Source organism: Hyaena hyaena, unplaced genomic scaffold, assembly GCF_003009895.1.
Source record: "Hyaena hyaena isolate Hyena2069 unplaced genomic scaffold, ASM300989v1 scaffold_525, whole genome shotgun sequence".
NCBI classification, from domain to species: Eukaryota; Metazoa; Chordata; class Mammalia; order Carnivora; family Hyaenidae; genus Hyaena; species Hyaena hyaena.
In genome coordinates this window covers 679,069-700,206 of record NW_024081157.1, presented here as the reverse complement: position 1 = coordinate 700,206, position 21,138 = coordinate 679,069, and the positions used below count along the sequence as shown (strand labels likewise).

The window sequence follows — 21,138 nt, the reverse complement described above, 5'->3', positions numbered from 1 at the left end:
TGCATTATACAACGGATGATCTGCACGCAGTCAGTGGAAAAGAAGCAACTTAAGGGGAGAGAGAATCATGCAAACCATTGTCAAGGCGTCTACTGGGTGTCAGGTATTGGAAAACAGGACAGGACGCCACTGTTCTGCCCTCAAGGCGCCTACCGTCCACTGCAAGAGACAGACGTTAAACAAGTAGTACCACAGTAAACTTATCACAATTTTGCTAAATGCTACTAAACGTAGCAGCAGGGGTGCTCTGGTCCCGAGGAAGAGCGACTGGCACTCGCTGTAGGAAGGTTGGCCTCTTTTGGGCAGGGGGGATACACTTAGAGGCATTAATCCAGGCAAATCAAATAGGCGAAAGGCGTAGGGAAATTGCTTTTCACAACCCCAACTCTCCAGTCCCGCTGCCTGGCCTCCAACCTGCTTGTGAAAATCAGGAAAGGAAAAGAAAAGGCAAGAGAGAAGTTCGAGGTCCGTTTCTGCAAGCGGGGCGGGCGGTAAGGAGGAGGAGGAGAGACGGGAGGCGGCACCGAGGGAGTTAAGAGGACCGGTCCGGGAAGGGAAGGGTTAAGGGGGGACGTCCGGAGCAAGACCGGTAGGCCCGCCCACCGGAGGGTGGGGGCGGAGCCTCGCGGAGTGAGCCCTTGGATTGGTCGCGGGGAAGGCGTTACGCTAGGACGGTACCAACAGTCGGGGGCCGCGGAGGCGGGGTGGGGGGGGTGGGTGTGGGACCGCCGGCTTAGCGCGGGGAGAGTGGCCAGGGAATGGCCGGGCCGGGGGTGGGCGGGAGCCGCAGTGGCGGCGGCGGCTGGGGGCGGTGAGCGCGGCGTGGGGCTGCCCCTCCCCGAGGGCGGCGGGGGCGGCCGGGCCGCGCCGCACCGCAGCGCGCGGGCGGCCATGGAGCGAGCCTAGGGCCTGGCAGGTGAGCGGCGTGGGGGCGGGGAGGGCGCGCGACCCCCGCCCCCGGCGCGGCGGGCGGGAAAGTGCGGGCCGCCTCGCGGGCTGGGCGCGGTGCGTGGCGCGCACCGGGCGGCGGCCGCTTGGGGGCGGGGCGCCTCCCTGAGGGGCCGGGCGCCGGTACCCCGAGCGGTCCCCGAGCGGCCGCTGGCGGGTCCCGGATCTGGCGCCACTGCTGCCTTGGAGACCGGCCCCGGCCGCGCGCCCCGCCTCGCTGGCCCCCAGGCGGGCTCCTGCGGGCGGGTGCGGCCGGAGGGGCGCCTCCTCGGCCCGCCTGAGGCGCGGCCTTACCTGCGGCCGCCTCGGGCCGCCCGGGGTCCTTCTAATGACCACCCCTCGAGCCCCGGCGCGGTCCCTAGAGGCAACTGGCCCCAGTGCCGCCCTCGCGTCCCGCCGAGCGCCCGTTGCGGCGGCCCGGGGAGGATCGCGCGCCCGCGGGCCCACCTCGTGGCCGAGAAGCGAAAGTGACCACCAGGCCCGAGGCGGGAGGAGGGGTAACCGTGCCGGGGCTCCGCGGTCTCTCGGGATCGTGCACCCCGCACTCGCACTCGGGCACAACTTAAGGAAATGATACGGTAGTCCGGAGTGGGTTGCGCTTGAGATTTCATTTCCGGGTGTGTGGGCCCCGCAGTTAAAAGCGAACCGAAACGTTGCCATTCTTTCTGGATGGGAGCGGTTGTCAAGCTGCGCCCTTGATTGTGGGATCTGATAAGAGTTTCGTTCCAAGCAGGCTTGTCTGCGAGTCTTCCGGTAGGAAGGGAAGGGGTGAAGGATGTTGGAGAGAAAGTGGAGAGGACGGGGCATGATTGGTCGTTATGGAATTTTAATCCTTTAAATGGCTATATTATCACTTGGATGGGTGAGGAGTGTATAATTTAGGAAAATTAGAGATGCTTGATACTGCGACTTTGAGGCTAGGTAGGGCCAGGTATCCGTATTCTCTCCACCCAGTTTCCGTCTGGAGATTTGATTTCTCACCTTGAAAAGGGAAGAGGAATGTGGGATCTTTTAGCTTTTAATCTGTAGGACTTTATAGGTTTATACATGAATCTGGTGATTAAGGTTGATGTTTGCTAACTATTGCTATCCTCGTGCTATAAATTAATGCATAAATTTCTTTGGGGTCGCTTTTACAAATTGAGTTAGAGACCTAGAGACCTCCATGTGCTTATTCCTTGAGTTTATGCAGGACCTCTAAGGCTAAGCCTTAGAGCCCCTCTACATATATTTATCAGCAAGACGTGTCTTTGGGAAACTGCGGTACAGGTGTTAAAAATGCTAAATTATTTGCCTAGGCTCAGAACCAACCTGAGATAGATTTAAAATTAATGTTCTGTGTTAATAACTTTTCTGGAGCTTGCGAAGTTGTTGGACTTTGGTCCCTGGAACCCTACAATGGAATCAGTCAACAGGAGGGGTTTCCACATTTCAAAGTGCTTATCAGAGGAGAATAAAAAAGCGCAAACAAGTAATTCAGATTCTCAACCTCAGTCACAAGAAAGTGCTGTGATGGAATGGTCGTGGCAAAAGATGATCGAGGAATCTCAGGGCGCACAACTTCTCTTCAGCGTGTCTCATGAAAATGTGGTGTTGACTTGTTTTGTTGTTTTTCTGAGCCTCATTGGAAAATAGCTACGATTTGGTTAAAGAGTGAAAACTTGAAAACACACGCCCTACTTTCCTTTCTGGGTACTTTGAATTAGGGAACCAACAAACAAATCCCTGTTTCTATCATCTAGTCTTCGATGTCTTCAAATTATTTCACGTTGAGTTCCTAATTCTTTGACTTTTAGTCCATTCTCTTGATTTCCATTTGTTAGACTCCAGCTCTCTCACATGCCCTTAAAGTTTCTTCTTTTTATCTTTCCTGAATTTTGAATTTCTAAATGAAATTGTTTGTTTGTTTACTTGCAGGGCAGACTTGAGCTTCTCACACTTTGTGTGACCATCATTTTCAATGGTGTAAACCCTGAAGCCAGATACTGCAGCTCTCGAACTGATAACTTTAAAAATAGCAGCCACAGTGCTTGTCTCTTGATGATTGGTGCAATCTCATAATAGACGCGGAGGCTGCCCTTTGTATTCTGTGGCCACAGTTGCAAACAATAAAAAGGAGACAGCCTGAAGCTGATGTCTGGTCACCCGGAGACTAAGTGCCATGTGGTTTTGTAGATTGAGGTAGGAAGTTACAACAGGCACTACAGTTTGTTGTAATAGTGAGGATAATTGGCATACTTTGCTCTCTGCACCTAACGGCACAGTGCAGAGTAGATGTGCAAGAAATATTTGGTGGTTGAACGAATGAGTGGAAAACAGTATGAAGGAAGGGGAAATACTCTAGTGTATGAATTGGTGAGTTCCTCTTTTTGTTACGGAAAAGACAAAGTGTGTTTCGGATTACTGTTGAAAACTGCTGTTAAGATTGGGGTAACGGTACAGGCTGTTACTTGCTAGGGTGGCCTTGAGATTTGATTCTGTGATTGTATGCTGTTCTAGCCACCTGCAGCCTCTGGGCAGCTAGTGGTGCTCCGGTCAGATGCAGCTTCGCAGACTTGCTCCTGCGGCCTTCTCTGGCTAGACTAACCGAGCAGTTGGATTGGTTGGTAGTCAATATTTTTGCTTTACTGGAAGAACTGGAGCGCTTGGTGATGGCCTCGCCATTATCATTGATCCTGATTGTCGCATCTTCTCATCCCTTACGGAGGGTGATGAGAAAGGAGGGCTGTCCCTCTGGAAGTGCTTCTTCAGCAGCTCCTTACTCCAAACCTATATTAGTTCTCCCACTTTTCCTTCCTTGAGCTGCCTCTGTGACTCCCAAGGGCTAATGAATTCATTAGCACAGACCTGGGGAATGGAAGACCTCACTTTGCAACTGAAAGCAGCTTCTGAGTGGCTTATAAGGTCAACGTGCCGCTGGAGCCCTCTAGGAGAGCATGTAACGCAGATATCTCACTTGTGATTTGGTCTCCTATCCAAAAGCAAAAGAGGAAAGAGAGGCCTTCCATGATGAGCCTTGGGGGTAGATGTGTCATCCCCCGCACGAGATAAGAAGTGGAGCCTGATGCAGGAAAGAGATCGCTTTGGTGTGTGTTCAGAGGTCTGTGCTTTCTGGTGAGGTGACAGTTCAATGAGGGGGGATGTTAGTTTGGGTACATGATAAAAGGAGGTCAGGGAACATGAAATTATGAGTGTGTAATGGAACCAAGTACAGGGGTGAGTCTGTGATGGAGCAGGGCCTGGAAGCGATTGAAATATGTAGGGTGTTTGCCCTCCTCTGCTTTTTGAATTCCTGATTCTGCCTTTAATAGCCTGCCTCTTCTTTCACAGGTGGGAAAGTTATACTTGTGCTGTTGTTAGTGTCCCTGCCACCCTCTTTCAAATGGGCAGCTTCTGGGGCACCTGGGTGGCTCAGTTGGTTAAGCGTCTGACTTCGGCTCAGGTCATCATCTCACAGTTCGTGGGTTCGAGCCCCGCGTCAGGCTCTGTGCTGACAGCCGCCAGCTCAGAGCTTCGGGCCTGTTTCGGAGCCTGTTTTGAATTCTGTGTCTCCCTCTCTCTGACCCTCCCCTGCTCACGCTGTCTCTCTCTCTCTCTCTCTCTCTCTCTCTCTCTCAGAAATAAATAAAACATTTAAATAAATAAATAAATGGGCAGCTTCTGGTCTTCTGTAAAGTAGCAGCCTGGGTGACTGCTTCCTGAGGGAACGCGAAGTGGCCATCTGGGCTTCGCGAGATAGTGGATGGACTTTGGACCAGTGATTTGGCCACCCAAAGACATTTTGTTGACGCCTTGTTTCTTATCGTTGGTTTAGATAACAGACTTGCACCCTGTGGGGCCGGGGGGTGGAGGGGTGCCTTTGTGTTTCTGTAGTTCTTCCGCAGGAAAGGGAAATACTAGCGGTGGTTCTCACTTCGGAAACCATCGCCAGGGACACCTGAAGATCTGGCTCCAGCCCCGTCTCCTGTCATTCTCTGCCAGTGTCTTGGGCCATCTCCAGTCTTCCTCTTAGTGTCTGCAGCTCGCCTTTGCTCCCGGCCCCAGCCAGGAGCAGGCACACGCTTGGCCGTAGCCTTGAAGGGTGGAAGCAGGCCGTATGGCGGCAACACTTTAAAATTGGGTGTATAAGACCAGTGTACGTGTTTTGAGATTTCTGCATTTTTTACTGTGCTGTGCATCTGAATTTGTTACAGGACTTCGTTTCTCTGTGTCTGTTAAGGAGGCCATCTTTAGATCAAGAGGCTGAAGACGCTTTTATAACCATGCAGGTTTCCCTCCTTGCTCCTTTTATTCCATGGGCATCTACCGAGTGGCCCTCCCACACCTGCACTGTGCCGGCTTGTGGGGAAGTACAGAATGGAAAATATATCCCCTGTCCTTGAGGAGCTCACAAAATAGTAGAGGAGACAGGCATGCCAAAAAATGTGTGTGTTTATATTCATATTTTAACAAAGGGATTGTGCCTGGAGCCACTCAGCGTCAGTTCAGCCCAGACCTGCTTGGGGGTTCTCCTGTTTCTAGAGTGATCTGTGTGACCTGTCAGTTTGACACACCCACAACATAAGGTTAATCACGTGAGGTGTTATTATTGCATAAAGCTAATATACCTTTCCAGAACTGTAGTGAATGGAGCTGTGTAGACAGAAAACAGGAAAATCTGAAGGATAGCATTATATTCTTCGAAATTCCGTATTTCCACACAATCTGGGAATTATGTCCTATAAGAGAGCCTTCAGTGGTGGTTATATACTCAATGACAGTTGAGCCATGAGATAAATACCTAGAACTTGGGATGGTTTGTTTTGCCTGGTCCATTTGAAACAGAATGCAAATTCTTAGCTATTTCCAGAGTTTCTAGATCAATGAACACTGCCCTATGTTGGCTTTTTTAGAACAAACCTCACTTTAGCAGTAGGAGCTAAAGCTTTTTCCTTTTCCTTTTTCAAGGAATAGGGTTATAGAGTTGCCCTAAATCAACGTCTAAATGGCACAGGTTGCAGGGATTGAGTTTTTTCCAGAGGGCACAAACACTTTTTATTGCCTGTGTCATTTTGCTCTCACACCCAGGAAGACAGGCAACCTTTATGCTTCCCTCATGCCTAGTGATCATTTTAGTTAGCTTCCTTCATGGGACACTGTTAGAGGAGTTCACATAGAGATTACAAGTTTACAGATCTGAATAAATGTTTAAGTGGAAGTGAAAACAGTCGGGGGAAAAGTAATACTCGGAGTAATTTGGACTATGTGGGAATTTGATTTTCTATACCTGATAGCTTTAAGTTACTCTTAAGGCCTATCTTAAGAGCTTTAGGACATGCAAAACTATGATCTTTTTTTTTTAAGTTTACTGAGTTATTTTGAGAGAGAGAGAGAGAGAGCATAAGTGGGGTAGGGGCAGAGAGAGAGAGGGAGGGAGGGAGAATTCCTATCAGTCTCCACACTGACACAGTGCAGAGCCCACATGGGACTCGAACTCATGAACTCTGAGATCATGACCTGAGCGGAAATCAAGAGTCGGACACTTAACCAACTGAGCCACTAGGCTCCCCTTAATTTGTATTTTAGAGAGAGAACACAAGTGGGAGAGAAGGGTAGAGGGGGAGAAAGAAAGAAAGAATCTCAAGCAGGCTCCATGCTCAGTGCTGAGCCTGACGCAGGGCTCAATCCCATGGCCAAAATTAAGAGTCACATGTTCAACCGGCTTGAGCCACCCAGGTGCCCCCAAAGCTGTTGTCTTTAAAACAAAGAGCTGATTTTCCAAAGTGAAGGCATTTTATTTCAGTCTTTATCGTGGAATAGAATCACTTAATGCTTCCCATCGTTGAACGTGGTAGATGTGAACTTTGTAGAGAAGAGAAATCGGAGGGTCCTTTTAGCGACATAGCTTCCCAGTCTTCTACTTCACTTGGTACCCACTTTGAGGATACCAGCTTGCTTATAGTCTTAGCTACGCTTCACATTTAGGAAAGGGTTTGGTTCAGGAATGTGAGACCACTGAAACTCTCCGTAATGTGACTTGTGAACTTAGCCCCTGACTCTGCAACCCAGAAGACAACATAATTAGGATTATTTTCTTTGTCATTCTTTCTCCTTTCAGGTCACCTGTGGGCTTTTGATTTTACAGTAATGACTAATAGGCGATCACCACGGGTTGCCCAGGCACCGACTTTAGCACAGTATGCGTGGTAATGTCATTCATTTTTAGCAACTCTGTGAGTTAGTGTTCTGACTTCATTTTTCATACGAAAAAACTGAGGCCCAGAGAGGTTAGGCATTAAATCACTTTCCCTAAGAGCCACAGTAGGTGGTAAAGCAGGCAGTCTGAATCCAGAGCACAGGCTCTTACCCCTTCTGCCTCAAAACAGTTTATATTTAGAATAAGCAGCTATTTCCTTTTTTAAAAAAATTTTATTTTAATTCTAATGTAGTTAACGTACAGTGTTATATTAGTTTCAGGTGTACAATATAGTGATTCAACGATTCTATACGTTACTCAGTGCTCCTTAAGAGAAGTACTCCTAACCCCCATCACCTGTGTCCCCCATCCCCCTCCGGCCTCCCCATGTCCCCTCTGGTAACACCAGTTTGTTAAGTGTTAAGCGTCTGGGTTTTTGTCCCTCCTTCCCCCGCCCCTATTCATTTGTTTTGTTTTGTTTCTTAAATTCCACATACGAGTAGAATCGTAGGGTATTTGTCTTCAAGAAGCTATTTCTTAAGCAGAGAATTAGCAGGAAAAGGAAAACTTGAGGTAGATACTGATAAATAGTACTTGGTATTTTTGTTTTAGCTGAAGGCTGCCATCTGACGATGAGAGAGAAGAATGTGCTCTCGCGGTAGGCTGCGGGTGGCAGTGCAGGAACCCCATGAACGGGCTGGTCTTCTGGGGGACACTCGGGATGTATTCAGAAGATGAACATTTGATGCTCTTGATATTGGTGGTTTTGACTTCCTGGATAGAAAGAAGCACGCGGTGGAACGGTTTCCAAATGCTCTTGATTTTCCTCCAAGCTGCCAGTAACCAGCAGGAGAGACTGCACTTATTTGTAGGGGGCGGGTGGTAATAATGTAGCACAGTGCCCTGATGCCACTGCCAATTAAAAAACAGAAGGACCTTATATCGGACTTAGCCCAGGGTGAAAGTGGGTGTGTTTCTAATATTTTTTGTGCTAAAAGGTTGTGATTTTTGCTATTTATGCTTTGGCTGTAGTACGAATGGTAGGTTTTAGAAACTGGGCATGTGTAGTTGTGTGAGGGTGTGAGGTTAGTAGCCATTGTTCTAAAGTATGTAAATGGATTTTAGTAAATGATCCAGTTCAGACTCCATTTTTGACTTGTGTTCCCTTAAAGGGACCTTAATTCTCTATCTTCTTAAGCATCTACCATGAAGATAAATAGAAATGGTGTGTAACTTTCATAATGAATTTACGGGTCTGTAGAAGGCATTAATATTCATTTATAAATATTGAATAATCCAGTGTTTATATTTAATGATTACCGTTTCCCTTCTTCCCGAGAGAATTGTTTTTAGTCACATGATGTGTTTCCCTGTGTCTTCTCCCCCGATATTTTTAATGTCTCCGAAATAGTTGATAAGGGCAGAATATATACAACAATGTTGTCTTTTACAAACCACCCCAAAATTTAGTCGCTTATTCTTTCTTACCATTATGTAAGCCAGCTGGGTTTAGCTGGTTGGTTGTTCTGCCCAAATGGTTTATAGACTGAGAGCACATGTGTGACCCCATTTGACTGGGACCTCGCTTAGAACCGGGGTGGCTTCACTTTTGTGTCGGGCACTTGAGCTGGGGTGGCCAGAATAGCTAAGTCCTGGCCGGGCTCCTCTCTGCCTCTGTCCCTCCTCATTTAGGAGTCTAGCCCAAGCTTCTTTACATAGTGGCTGGGTCCCAGTTAGAAGCTGCTAGGTCTTTTAAGGGCTTGGCCCAGACCTGGCACACAGTCACTTCACTGCATTCTCTTGGCCAAAGCAAGTCACAGAGCCAGCCCAGGTTCCGGGGTAGAAAAAATAGATTCTGCTTCTTGATGGGAGGAATTGTTGGTGTCTGTCTTTGTAGATAAGCAACCAAAAACTCTTAAGTAAATTCAGGTCTTACCTCTTCTTATCCCCACCAGACCTTCAGAGCTTTGCTGAAACCTGCAGTTACTAAAGAAGAAGTTCATAAAAAGGGTCCTTGTAATTCCTACTCAAGATCAAGGGCGGGGAGGTTATGTGAGTAAATACGATTCTGTGTTATATGTTAAATTCCACCTGCTTTGCCTGAAATCTCCTTTGTGAATAGCCTCCTGCATGAAATGTTCATACTGAACATTGTGAGTACTTGATACTCACAGGCATGCTACATTCCATTTATGTGGAAAGAACGTTATTTGACCATTGAATTGAAAACGTAAGAAAAGGTTGTTACTGAAACTTTCACCTTTAGTTACTCTGCACAAAGGTTGGGATTTCTTCTCTTTGACCTGCGGAGAAATAGTGTGAGGATGGCAGCTGATCAGAGGGAGACTCAAGGGGCCACAGCTGCCAGTGAGACTTGGAGCCTCACTGGTGGCTCATGGGAGTTCCTACTAAGGCAGGAAGGGAGGGGCCAGGCGTGCGCAGGCTCCTCAGCAACCGCATGAATTGACTGTCATTTAGACCTGTCACCGCCACGTTTGTCTGCGTGTGTCCCTCCACACATCAGCTAGATTCTCAAGTGGAAGATTCATACTGAGACCTCATTTTTTTCTTGTGGAATCTGTATCTCTTCTCCCCAAGCAACTCAGTAGTCCTGAGTTTGTCCTTATAAAACACTTGTCAGATATATAGGGTGATGCGTGCGTGCGTGTGTGTGTGTGTGTGTGTGTGTGTGAGAGAGAGAGAGAGCGCCAAGAATGAAAGTAAATGAGCCTCCATGGCAAGCTTCATTTAGCTGATGGAGCTGCGGATGAAACCAGGGTTCAGGAGGAAAATTCCTTATAAAGGTCTGTCTTCCAGAACTCTAGTTTAAGAGCTTATGCCAGCTTTTAGTGTGAAGACTTCCATTTACATTGCCTTTTTTATAGTTAATATTTTTTGAGTTATGTTATTGCCTTGAGTCTATTTGTTCTTTGAGGTAGGCTCTGTTCCACAACAGAACCATTAAAATAAATGACCATAATATAAACTGGACAGTGTTACCCTGTTGGAAGCTCTTATGGGAGGAGGTGAAGGCATGAAATAGAGCAGGCAGACTCCTCTGGGAATGCAAGTGAAGTTTTCATGAATAATTTGGAATATAGCCTGTGATCTTGCTTTAATTTCCTTAGTATCTGAAATGGGGTATCTGGGGTGCCTGGGTGGCTCAGTCGGTTGGGCGTCCGGCTTCACGTCAGGTCATGATCTCGCGATTCGTGGGTTCGAACCCCACATTGGGCTCTGTTCTGGCAGCTAGCTCGGAGCCTGGAGCCTGCTTCGGATTCTGTGTCTCCCTTTTTCTCTGCCCCTCCCCTGCTCACGCATGTCTCTCTCTCTCAGAAATAAATAAAACATTAAAAATATATTGAAAAAAAATGAAATGGGGTGTCTTCTTAGAAACCCGGCTTGCGGAGAATGTGGTAAGTGTGCTGTTGTTTCCAGTAAGAGAAGAGAATAGAGCATGGAAATCCTGTCTTGGGTGTCTTCCCTCTCAAGCAGGCGGGGGCGAAGGGGATCAGCATAAAGAGAGGCATACCATCACTAGAGGATAGTATGATACCGCATCATGCATCTCATACATTTTTCTGGAATAGGGGAGAATTTTTTGTAGAAATTCCACTGTAATCTCTGTATTGTCAATTTCTTAAATATCTTTGTGCTTGCCCTGTGGGCTGAAGGAATAGCAACTTTCCAGCTGAAAGAAAACCTCTTTCTGAACTATCCGTGTTTCTTCCGAAAAAGAAACTATACCTTGAAACTACCCGCTAAACCGAGTAGTTAAAGTGTCATGTCATGGGGCACCTGGGTGGCTCGCTAGAGAAGTAGACTGCCCAAACAAAGAGGATAGCAGAGGAAGGGGAGCCAGCATTCAGGTGCCGCACACTCACGCAATATGATGTGAGTGTCAAAGGAGATTAACACCAGAGTCCCAAGATCTTCGTAGCGGTTTGCTCAGCGTGGGTGAATGAAGCATCCACCTTACTTTGCTAGGTACCGTAAGGATCGCAAAGACAGTTACGATCACCAGGAGCCAAGTTTCGGAGAGGGCAGTTGAGAACTACGTGCCAGAGGGTGCTGGACAAAGCAGAGTGTGGTGAAGGCATGGTCTAAAGGAGAAAGGTTACTGTAGGGTGTGAACAGGGGCCATAAGTGGCTTTGGAGATGGCCCTCGAGAGATAGATTAACAGGAGACACTGGGGACAAAGGGTAAGAGCAAGAAGTGTTTTGAGGGAGTCCCAGTGTGAAGAGTGACAGGGCAGTCAGCCCCACACCCCTGGGGAGGGCAGAGCCCGGTCATGGTCCATCTGAGTTGAAACTGAGGAACGGTGCTGCCTAGCAGAGCGGACCGGCGGAAGCCATGCGGGGTGCGGCTCTGATGCCTCGCTAGGGAGCTTGGGGACATCAGAAGTGGTGTGTGATTAGGCAGGCGGTTGTGGCACATCATCTGGTCTGCACCGGAGAACCTGGAGGCCCAGAAGGCAGTTCTTCCCGTGACTCAGTAGGAGATGAGCTCTAGGTTGTGATGGTGGCTGTGGGAGCGAAGGGCACCTGTCCTTCTTGCCCTTCCAGGAGGTGGCTGGTGATTGGTCACAAACATGGACACTTGTTTGGCCTCTTCCTGCAGCCTGCGCTCATTCCTGATCTGCGGAGGTAAACAGTGAAATGACATAACAGTTGAGCTCTTCCTTCGTTCACTTCACGCAAACCCCTCTCCTAGTTGAGTGGGCGAATTGTTTGCAGCCCGAACTGCTGAGTGGGTGCTTCTGAGGCCTATTCAATAGGTAATGAGATTTCCCAATTTCAAAGCGCACAGAGCCTGCGGAATGGGACCATTAGTTTGGTCTGAATTTTGGAGCTGCTGGAACTTCCTATTGCTTTAGTGATGTAGCGTGGTTAAACACACACAGCTCAGTCTCCGTGGCCTTTATGCTGAGTGTTTAGATGTGGTGGCTTTACATAGCATGAGGGAGGAACTTAGGCCGAATGAAATGAGCAGCGGCCCTGGAGGTCTGGGGGGTAACCAGACTTTGGTCCTGATGGGCAGCCGCCCCGCTCAGCCCTCTGTGCCAGTGGTGCCAGGCTCGTGGGTGGTTGCGGCTGGAGGGACTGAGGAAGCGATCACTGACACAGCCAGATTTCCACGTTCCCATTCCCTTTTGTCACTGCAGCCCAGGGTGCCGTGGAACAGGTCACCGAAGGAGCGGAGAATCGCTGAAGGAGTCGTGTGCTGTAGGTGGTGCGGGCTGGGGGGCTCGGGAGACGGGCCCTCAGGCTAGCACTTGCCCTTGGCAGTAATCCCAGAGAGCCGCCCTGCTGAGTTTCCCACCAAACTCGATACCATCACCATTACGCTTTGGATGCACTCGAGTTGCCTTTGCCTCTGCTAACAGTGTTGTGTCCTCCCTGGGAGAAGGAAGCTGAAGCAAAACAGGTGGCCGGAGATGATTAGAATTGGAATTGACTCTCACTTTCCTCTTCTTCACCAAAATGAACAGCAAAGGGGAGGTTGATCACCAAGAGCAAACTGCCTGGCAGCAGGCTCCCTGTGAGGTGCTGCCCTCTGAACACGCTGGTGCCCTGGTCCGCTGTGTTTGGGTGGCTTTGCAGCTGCTATTTGGCGAGCGTCCCGTCCGGGTGGGAGGGTCTCAGCCCTGCTCCACCCTGGCTTTTGTATTGGCGTGATTTCGCCAACAATGAAGCGGAGGGTGAAGCCACACCCTGCTATCTTCTTGTCACATTTGTCTTAGCCGGTGCTGTGCTGTCAGGAGGCGTGCAGCTAGCAGGCTTGCGCGTGTTTTTAAATGGCCCCTTGGAGTGGAAAGCAGCCTGTCCGCATGCAAATGAGACCGCCCCGTGTGCTCTTGCAGGAATGTCGTGTGTGGGACCTGTTAGCTGGGAATCGACCAGAGCGCGGTCAGCCCCACACCGGACGCAGCGCTTGTACGTGTCTGTGGCACCCATCTCTTCGTTACATGCCTGACCAGTCCAGACTCCGTAATGTTGCCATAGTACCAGGTTTCATTAGTTTTCTGGTCATGTTCTGCTAATAGCCAGATGGTATAGGGATGTGTTTTTCCTTTACTTAATTTGTCCAGATTTCATTTTCCCTCTTTTACAGGGATTTTAATTTTGAGAAATAATTAGTGGGAGGCTGATTAAGCAGAGATACGTGCCTGGGCGTCGTATTTAACTACATGAGCTACAGATAATGACACACCCAGGCTTGCTGGGGGTTTGGGTTCGGAGGAGTTCCTGCTCTTTGGCATGTTTAGGAGTTCCTGACTTACAACATGTCATAAAACTTACATTTAGAGAAAATAAGAACTGGCAAGTTACCAGAAACTGGTGGGTTTGGATGTTCAGAAGTCCTTTATGGATTTTGAAAGGTAAGAATGAAAGCTAGGGAGTTATGCACATCTTAGTGTTTTCCTTTCGTTGTGCTCTTTCCCGTTGTTGTGGTTTTGGAATTTGTAGCCATTCAAATGGCCTCTAGGTGGGTCTGCACCCTATGACAGCAGGAGGATTTGCTTTAAAATTTTCATTGTAGCTGGTGCTTAACTGTGAGGCCCTTCCCCAGACTAGTCAGTTTGAAATCATTGGGTCTTCTCAGGCATCGGATTAGCAAGGATTAAGGGTGAGTTACCTATTTGAGGCTTGCAAATGATTCAGGGCCGGAAGGACAGAGTTTCTGACTGAATTTTGCTTTATACTTGGGCCTACAGGAATTGTGGGAGGCGCTCCCGTGAAGAATGGACCAGTGTGCGTAATCATGGAATCTCCTCACTAACCTGCTCTCCTTGAGAAGTGAGAGAGAGTGGGTCAGGGGAGAAGGAAAAGCGGTCACCATGAAGCTAAAGCAGCGAGTCGTGCTGTTAGCGATTCTTCTTGTCATCTTTATCTTCACCAAAGTTTTCCTGATTGACAACTTAGACACGTCTGCTGCGAACCGAGAGGACCAGAGGGCTTTTCACAGAATGATGGCCGGCTTGCGGGTGGAGCTGGTGCCCAAACTGGACCACACCTTGCAGTCTCCCTGGGAGATCGCAGCCCAGTGGGTTGTTCCACGGGAAGTGTACCCAGAAGAGACACCGGAGCTGGGCGCGATCATGCATGCCATGGCCACCAAGAAGATCATTAAAGCTGATGTGGGCTATAAAGGGACACAACTGAAAGCCTTACTGATACTTGAAGGAGGACAGAAAGTCGTCTTCAAACCTAAGCGGTAAGTCTTCACCTTAGGAGTTATACGTGCTAGTTAGTTGGTTCACATAACTTGGAATTTGTAGGAGGCCATTCATCACCTGCTCTTGGTATTCTCTCCAGCAACACGAGAGGAGTAGACGACAAGATCTCTGAAGTATTTTCTAGCTCTTAGTGTTCTCTGATTCTCTGAGGGGGGCCAAATTTGTAGGAACATATTTTGGTCCTGTGTAAGACTGAACATTTTACACTTCTTGCTCTCCTTGATTCCTGAATTTATATGTGCTGTGTGCCAGATGTTAGAGATACCAAAGGAATTGGTTAGAAAGTAAGCGACTTGTACCCAAAAGTGTGCAGTTAGAGGCCGGATAAACAAGCACATATCAGGGATGAAGGAGTTACCCAGAGCTAGAGTGGCTTTGGACAGATGACTAAAGTCTAAGGACTTAAGCTCTGCTTCTGTCACATGGGTTTTGTTTTGATTTTATTTTAATTCATAAACTTTAGTTTTTGGAGCAGTTTTAGGTTTATGGAAAAATCGAGGGCGAGAGTACAGAGTTTGTCCCACCCCCCCACTTCCCCTATAATTAATTTCCATTAGTGTAGTACATTTATTGCAATTGAAGACCCAGTCTGAATTTATTAACTAAAGTTCACTGTTCGCAGTAATGTTCATGCTCTGTGTGGTACATTCTGTGGATTTTGATAAACCTCTAATGACAAGTGTCCGCCATTACAGTGTCACAGAGAATGGCTTCCCTGTCCTAAAAATCCCGTGTTCCACCTGTTCATCCTCCCCCGCTCCCTCAAACTCCTGGTAACCACTGATCTTTTTACTGTCTCCATAGTTTTACCTTTTCCAGAATGCCGTTTAATTGGGATTATACCTTTGTAGCCCTTGCAGAGTGAATGCTCTCACTTAGCAAAATGCGTTTAAGTTTTCTCCGTGTCTTTTTGTAGTTTGATAGCTCATTGCTTTTTATTACTGAGTAATATTCCATCGTCTGGTGGTACCACAGTTTGTTTCTCCATTTACCTACCGGAGGACATCTTGGTTCCTTCCACATTTTAGTGATTGTGAATTAAGCTGCTACAAGCATTCGTGTGCAGGTTTTGTATGAAGTAAGTTTTCAGCTCATTTGGGTAAATACCGAGGAGCATGATTGCTGGATCATATGGCAAGAGGATGTTTAATTTTGTATGAAACTGCCAAACTGCCTTCCTACGTAGCTGTTCTGTCTTACGTTCCCGCACGCAGGGACGGAGCGTCCCCATTACCCCACAGCCTCGCCAGCATTTGGGGTTGTCAGTGTTGGGGGTTTTGGCCATTCTGATATGTGTGTAATGATGCGTCATTGGTTTTTGGGCTTGGGGTTTTTGTTTTTTGTTTTGCCTGTTTTAAAGGAGAGAGTTGGGCCATTTTAGTTACTTTAGTCCAGGCTCTGAAAAAGTAAGCTGACTTCTGTGTTGTCAGACAGTGATCCCTCGGAGACTTCCCTAACGCTCCACAGAGATCATTTGTTTGGCAATTCTGCAGTATAATCAATGTTTTCAAAAGCTTTCTGTGAGTATATGAATTTGAAATAGGTTAACATCATGGTAATTCACATTTTTTTGCCAGGAATTAGTTACCAGTGAATTTTCTCCCAAGTTTGTAATGTCTAAAGTTTTCTGTGTACTAAACATTTTTCTCATTCCTTAATAGAGCTTTTTGAGAGAATTATAACAGATACTATCTTTGGGTCTCTTGCTGGTGGGAGAAGAAATACGGGGTGTGGATGTACAAAATTCAGCTGTGATAAGAGTAGTTGGCCCACCTGTGTTCATGATCCACCCGTCAGTAGATAGCACACTGCCAGAGGACGAATAGATTGGGATCCCAGAAATGGAAGAAATCTGCATTTGCCTGGAACTGGGAAGTGTGATGTATGGAAGATATGGAAATTAGGAAAGTAAAAATACAGCACACTTTTTTTGGAGAATAGAAAAGTCTGATGGCAGGTGATGTGGAAAAACGCATGGTTATGTGGGCCCTGTGATGTAATTTCCATTGAATGCATACCACTCACCAGGCTCTACGCTAAGTACTTTTGTATCTGTCAGTGCTTTGAGCCTTCATCACAACTATGGGCAGTTACACTTCTAAATTATTTTTTTTTTTAAGTTTATTTGAGAGAGTGCGAGCAGGGGTGGGGCAGAGAGGGAGAGACAGAGAGGATCCTAAGCAGGCTCGAACCTAAGGAGCTCGAACCCATGAACCACGAGATCATAACCTGAGCTGAAACCAAGGGTCAGACACCCAACCGGCTGAGCCACCCAAATGCCCCTACACGTCTTATTTCGAGAGTAAGAAACTGAGGCTGAGAGAGAGTAATGGACCTGACAAGGTCACCTCACACTGACTGGCGTTTGGATCTCTGTATGAGTAGCTGGTGTTCCGCCACGCACATGTGATTCTCTTCAGTAAATGTGATGACAAGGTGCACCTGTCATCGGAAATCACTAGTTTAGCTTTGCAATGTAGTCCTTGACCTCTTGGTTTGTGGCCTGGGTGATCAGCAGTGTAAGCAGGGTAGTGGAAAGAAGGCAGGCTAAAAACAAGTGAAATTGGCGCAGAGATGAGTTGTGGGCATTTCATGTTTAAATAAGAGGAAGGCCCCTCCGTACCCACCGTGTGTACGCTGGGGGCTGGGGGTGAGATGCGCCAGCAGGAAGTGGGAGAGAAGACAGGTATTCCCGTAGTGGCACTGTTAGCGTTGGCCCGGGCGCAGGTAGGCCCGCGGCGCTCCGATGAGGTACAAGTGGAGGTAGGGGAGGCCCGGCTGGTGACTGGGGGAGGTGGCAGCCGGTAATCGCACGAGCTCACCTGGTCACAGTTGCTTCCTCTCCTGTCCCTACCACCCCTGCAGCCTTCCCCTTCCCTTCCTGAAGGCCACTGTCATTCCTCCTCCCGACACCCGTATTAGTGCTGTGTTCCCAGCTTGAAAGCACTCAGGGGCCTCCCATTGCTCACCGGGCAGAGGGCAGCCTCCACGGCCTAATGGTCAGCCCCTGGCGGTCTGGCCCTCCTCTCTGCACCCTGCCTGCTCTTCATTCCTGCCAGACTAGTCCCCACCCCCTGACTGCCCGTGCCCACTCGCAGCCCCCGGGGACCATCCTCCACCGCCCACGAGGTGCACAGGCCCTGCCCTGGGGGGGAGGGGGTCTCGCTCTTAGTCACTGCACGCACCCACCTGTGCTGGTCACACCTGGCACTGTCGCAGGCTGTGCAAGGTGAGTGTACGTTCAAGTGCTTGTAGACGTTGACTCTGGTCCCGAGCTACCCAGCAAATTGCTATTCTGACCCTGGGGGCCTCAGAGGCTACGTAGTCCTAGTGTAAGCGCAAATTAATGTCCTTGGTCAGACTCTGATGTCCTTCCCCAGAAGGATAGGAGTGATTTATTGGCAGTTACTCTATGAATTTTGCTTCTCTGTCAGTGACTTAAGATGGATCACTCTCTGCCTGAGAGGAGGCTCTGCACCCCTGCTGCTAAGGTGACACATGCACCTGCCGTTAATAGCCACTCGTGGTTTCCGCACTTCTGGAGCCGGGTTGGCCATGTCCTCCTGTCAGAGATAGGACACGTGTGCAGTGCATGCCATTTATGGGAAGACAGTGATGCTTTTACTTGCACGTTTTGCCTTACGTTAGGAATGTGATTTTTTGTGTGTGTGTAGCTATATCCATTCTGGAAGTAAATTGGCTTTCCTCAGGCAAAGGCTGCAGTTGTGGGAAAGCAACAAGGAGCAGGGGCCTAGGAATGGGTAGGAGTGAGTGAGTGGTCCTAGGAAAGTGCCGGAAGGGACCTCGGAGATCGCCAATGAGCTGTTGGGCGGGTGAGACGCGGAGTTCTGACTGTGTATCTCACAGCCGAAGTGGGAACCAGGGAGTCAGACCTGACTCTGCGGCAGCTCTGTGCTTCTTACTCCTTTCCCTTTTCTCTCCCTCCCTTCCTCTCCAGGCCACCCCTGATGTTTCTGTATTCCTCTAGGGTTTTCCATTTCACTCAAAGCAGCCTTTTGATGTATTGGAAAGCTGTCTAATGTTTCCCTGGAAGGAATGGCCTGCACATACCCCCCTTTATGTGGAGGCCCCACCGGGGTCCCCGACAAAGAAAGTATCCCAGGACTGTCCCCAGCTGTACGGACAGCCTGCAGCTGTAGTGGGGAGAGAAGTGCTTGGGGAGTGTTGGCTTTTATTGCAGTTCTGTTTAAAACTTGAGCCTCATTTGGGAGGTAGCCATACGATCCTAGGTAGCCTGAATATTGCTTTGACACTAGAAATGTAAAAACTACGTGTGAACATTTTGACCATGTTAAGAAGCTGGCCTCCAACCAGGTGATGCACAGCTGTCTTCTGACGTATATGTTCCATCACTTTGCCTGGAAAATGTGTTTTGTGGATATATGGTTTCACTTTATATTCCAAGGTCATTTATGTTGAAGTTCGCTGCTTTTTATCGCAGCGTTTCCCACTTCCCCGATGCCAGTGTCCTCAGTGGGGCAGCCCCACTGTGCTGCAGTCTCCATTCATTTCTGTTTTACAGTTGCCTGTAAAGCCTAATAAATAGGCCTTTTGATTCAGGAAATGTATGCAAACAGTAGAGGTTATAGGTGAATTTAGTGTCTCTTTCTTCCTAATTAACAGTTAAATGGTTATCTTTTTTTATGAATAGTAGAAAGAAATATTCTAGTTTTTATTAGCCTTTGTTTATGTCATGCATGTGATGCAAAATAATCAGAATGGAATTTGAGATGAAAGAGATCTTGGAAATTGCCTCCTGGTCCAGCTCCTCACATATTGTAGATGAAGAATCTTAAGACCCAGAGAAGAGACTGGTTTTGTCGAAGGTTACCCAGACAGGTCATGACAGAGCAATATACCTAGCTACCGTGCCAGTCCAGCATTCCTTCCACACGTCATCATAAACAGAAAAAGAAAAAGAGGATGGTTATTCAGACATCTTTTTTCAAATGCACCTTTGCCTCCTCATTAACAAAAGCTGAGGCATATCCATACCGTTTTTCCCCCTCTAAGAAATCTAAACGTCTCTTATAAGCCTTGCCATAGCCATGCTGGTAAAGAGACATTTTAATTGTATGTTTCCCTTCGTTTCTTTAGTTCAGTCTAATAATATTTTAGTAAACATTTTAGTAAACATTTATTAAGCACCAGCTATAGGTTTAACATTGTGCTAGGGATACAGAGATGGTCCTTGCCTTCCAGAAAATGACCTTATAGTGTTACTTAAGCTACACCAAGAGTCTTTTAGAGGGATGGAAATAACATCTTCCGTGTTTTATTCATAGAATGATTGCTGAGGCAGAGAGAGAATTCTGGTTTCCTTCTCCACTTTATCTTCACCCCACCTACCAGAAATTTGTCCTAATCCACAGCCATTCTCAGCTTTGACTGAGAAGGCGTCTGCAGAGCAGAATCAGGCCTGCTGAAGTATCTGTTATGTTGTCTCCTCTGCTGCCGAGTAATTCACGTCTCCATCTGTGCTTCCCATTCACTCTGCAGGTATAACCGAGACTATGTGGTAGAAGGGGAGCCATATGCTGGCTATGATAGACACAATGCAGAGGTAGCAGCCTTTCATTTGGACAGGTACGTGCCATCATGGAGGGCTATGTTTGTTTTGTTGCCTTTTAAAGATATCTTGGAGAGAGCTTGTGGCCTCCTTCTAAAGGAAGCCACGCTAATAGCTTTGACTTGGTACCTGGTTTAGATAGCCGATGAACAGAGTGCGTTAAATTTGTGAGTCCCTCATAATCTGGGTGGTTCTAGGAATACCGGAGTAAATATCTTCACTCTATGCTTGCTAAGATCATTTCATTTTGGTATACCCTCTGTGGTCATGAGCCAAAGTGTTCTTGGTAAATAGGATGGCAGGATGAAAACCAGAATTGAAACTCCAGTCCCTATGTTGAATTGGGCGTTAATTAGACCTGACAGTACTGTTTTGTTTTGTTTTGTTTTATTTTTGTTTTAAGTAGGTAACACTCACTTAATGTGCTGGAAGCACATAGCATAACATATATAGTGAATTTTATTGTCTTTCATACAAAATATGCATGGCTTCAATAACCAGAGTAATTCCAAAAGAAAAATAGATGTAAATTCTAAATGTATAAGATAACTAAGGAAAATTAATATTTTTTCAGCAGGTGGCTAGTTAGTATTATAACTGAACTGCCTGTATCTCATTTGCTCTTCTGATCAGCTCTTTCATCAGGGCGTTTTTTTTTTTTAATGTGTATTTTTGAGAGAGAGAGAGAGAGCAGGGGGAGGGGCAGAGAGAGAAAGAGACACAGAATCCGAAGCAGTCTCCAGGCTCTGAGCTGTCAGCACAGAGCCCAACACAGGGCTTGAACCCACTAACCATGAGATCATGACCTGAGCTAAAACTGAGAGCCAGACGCTTAACTGACTGAGCCACCCAGGCGCCCTGCTTCAGGGCATATTGACAGACTTTAAAAGAAATGTTCACAGTATTTTTAAAATGAATGTGTAAAGGAAATGAGAAGAAATCAAAGATGGACTTTTGTCTTTTTCTGGATTATGAGGATTTTCTAGGCACAAAAGCAATAATTGAAAAATCTCCCTCCCCCCCCCAAAAAAAGAAAAGAAAAATCCCAAAGGAAAACTATTCGGTGGCCTCAGCTAAAGTTAAAGTTAACTCATATCAAACAAAATTTAAAATCAAACTAGGAGAAAATACTTGAACCTAATGTAATCCAAGCATTCATATTATAAATATTTTATATATTTATA

General features: G+C 47.4%; 1 protein-coding gene across 4 annotated transcripts in view; it reads left to right on the top strand.

Moving 5' to 3' along the window:
* The first annotated feature begins 842 nt into the window (after positions 1–842).
* Positions 843–21,138, top strand: part of FAM20B (FAM20B glycosaminoglycan xylosylkinase) — a 41,948-nt gene continuing 21,652 nt past the window's right edge. The window contains exons 1-4 of one of the 4 annotated variants that reach the window (XM_039255373.1): positions 849–916; positions 9,079–9,175; positions 13,843–14,342; positions 19,885–19,971. In XM_039255373.1, the coding sequence (XP_039111304.1) occupies positions 13,966–14,342; positions 19,885–19,971 (464 nt within the window). In that variant the 5' untranslated portion in view covers positions 849–916; positions 9,079–9,175; positions 13,843–13,965. Of the gene's footprint in view, positions 917–9,078; positions 9,176–13,842; positions 14,343–19,884; positions 19,972–21,138 lie in introns of all 4 variants that reach the window. The other 3 variants (XM_039255375.1, XM_039255374.1, XM_039255376.1) reach the window with 3 other exon arrangements.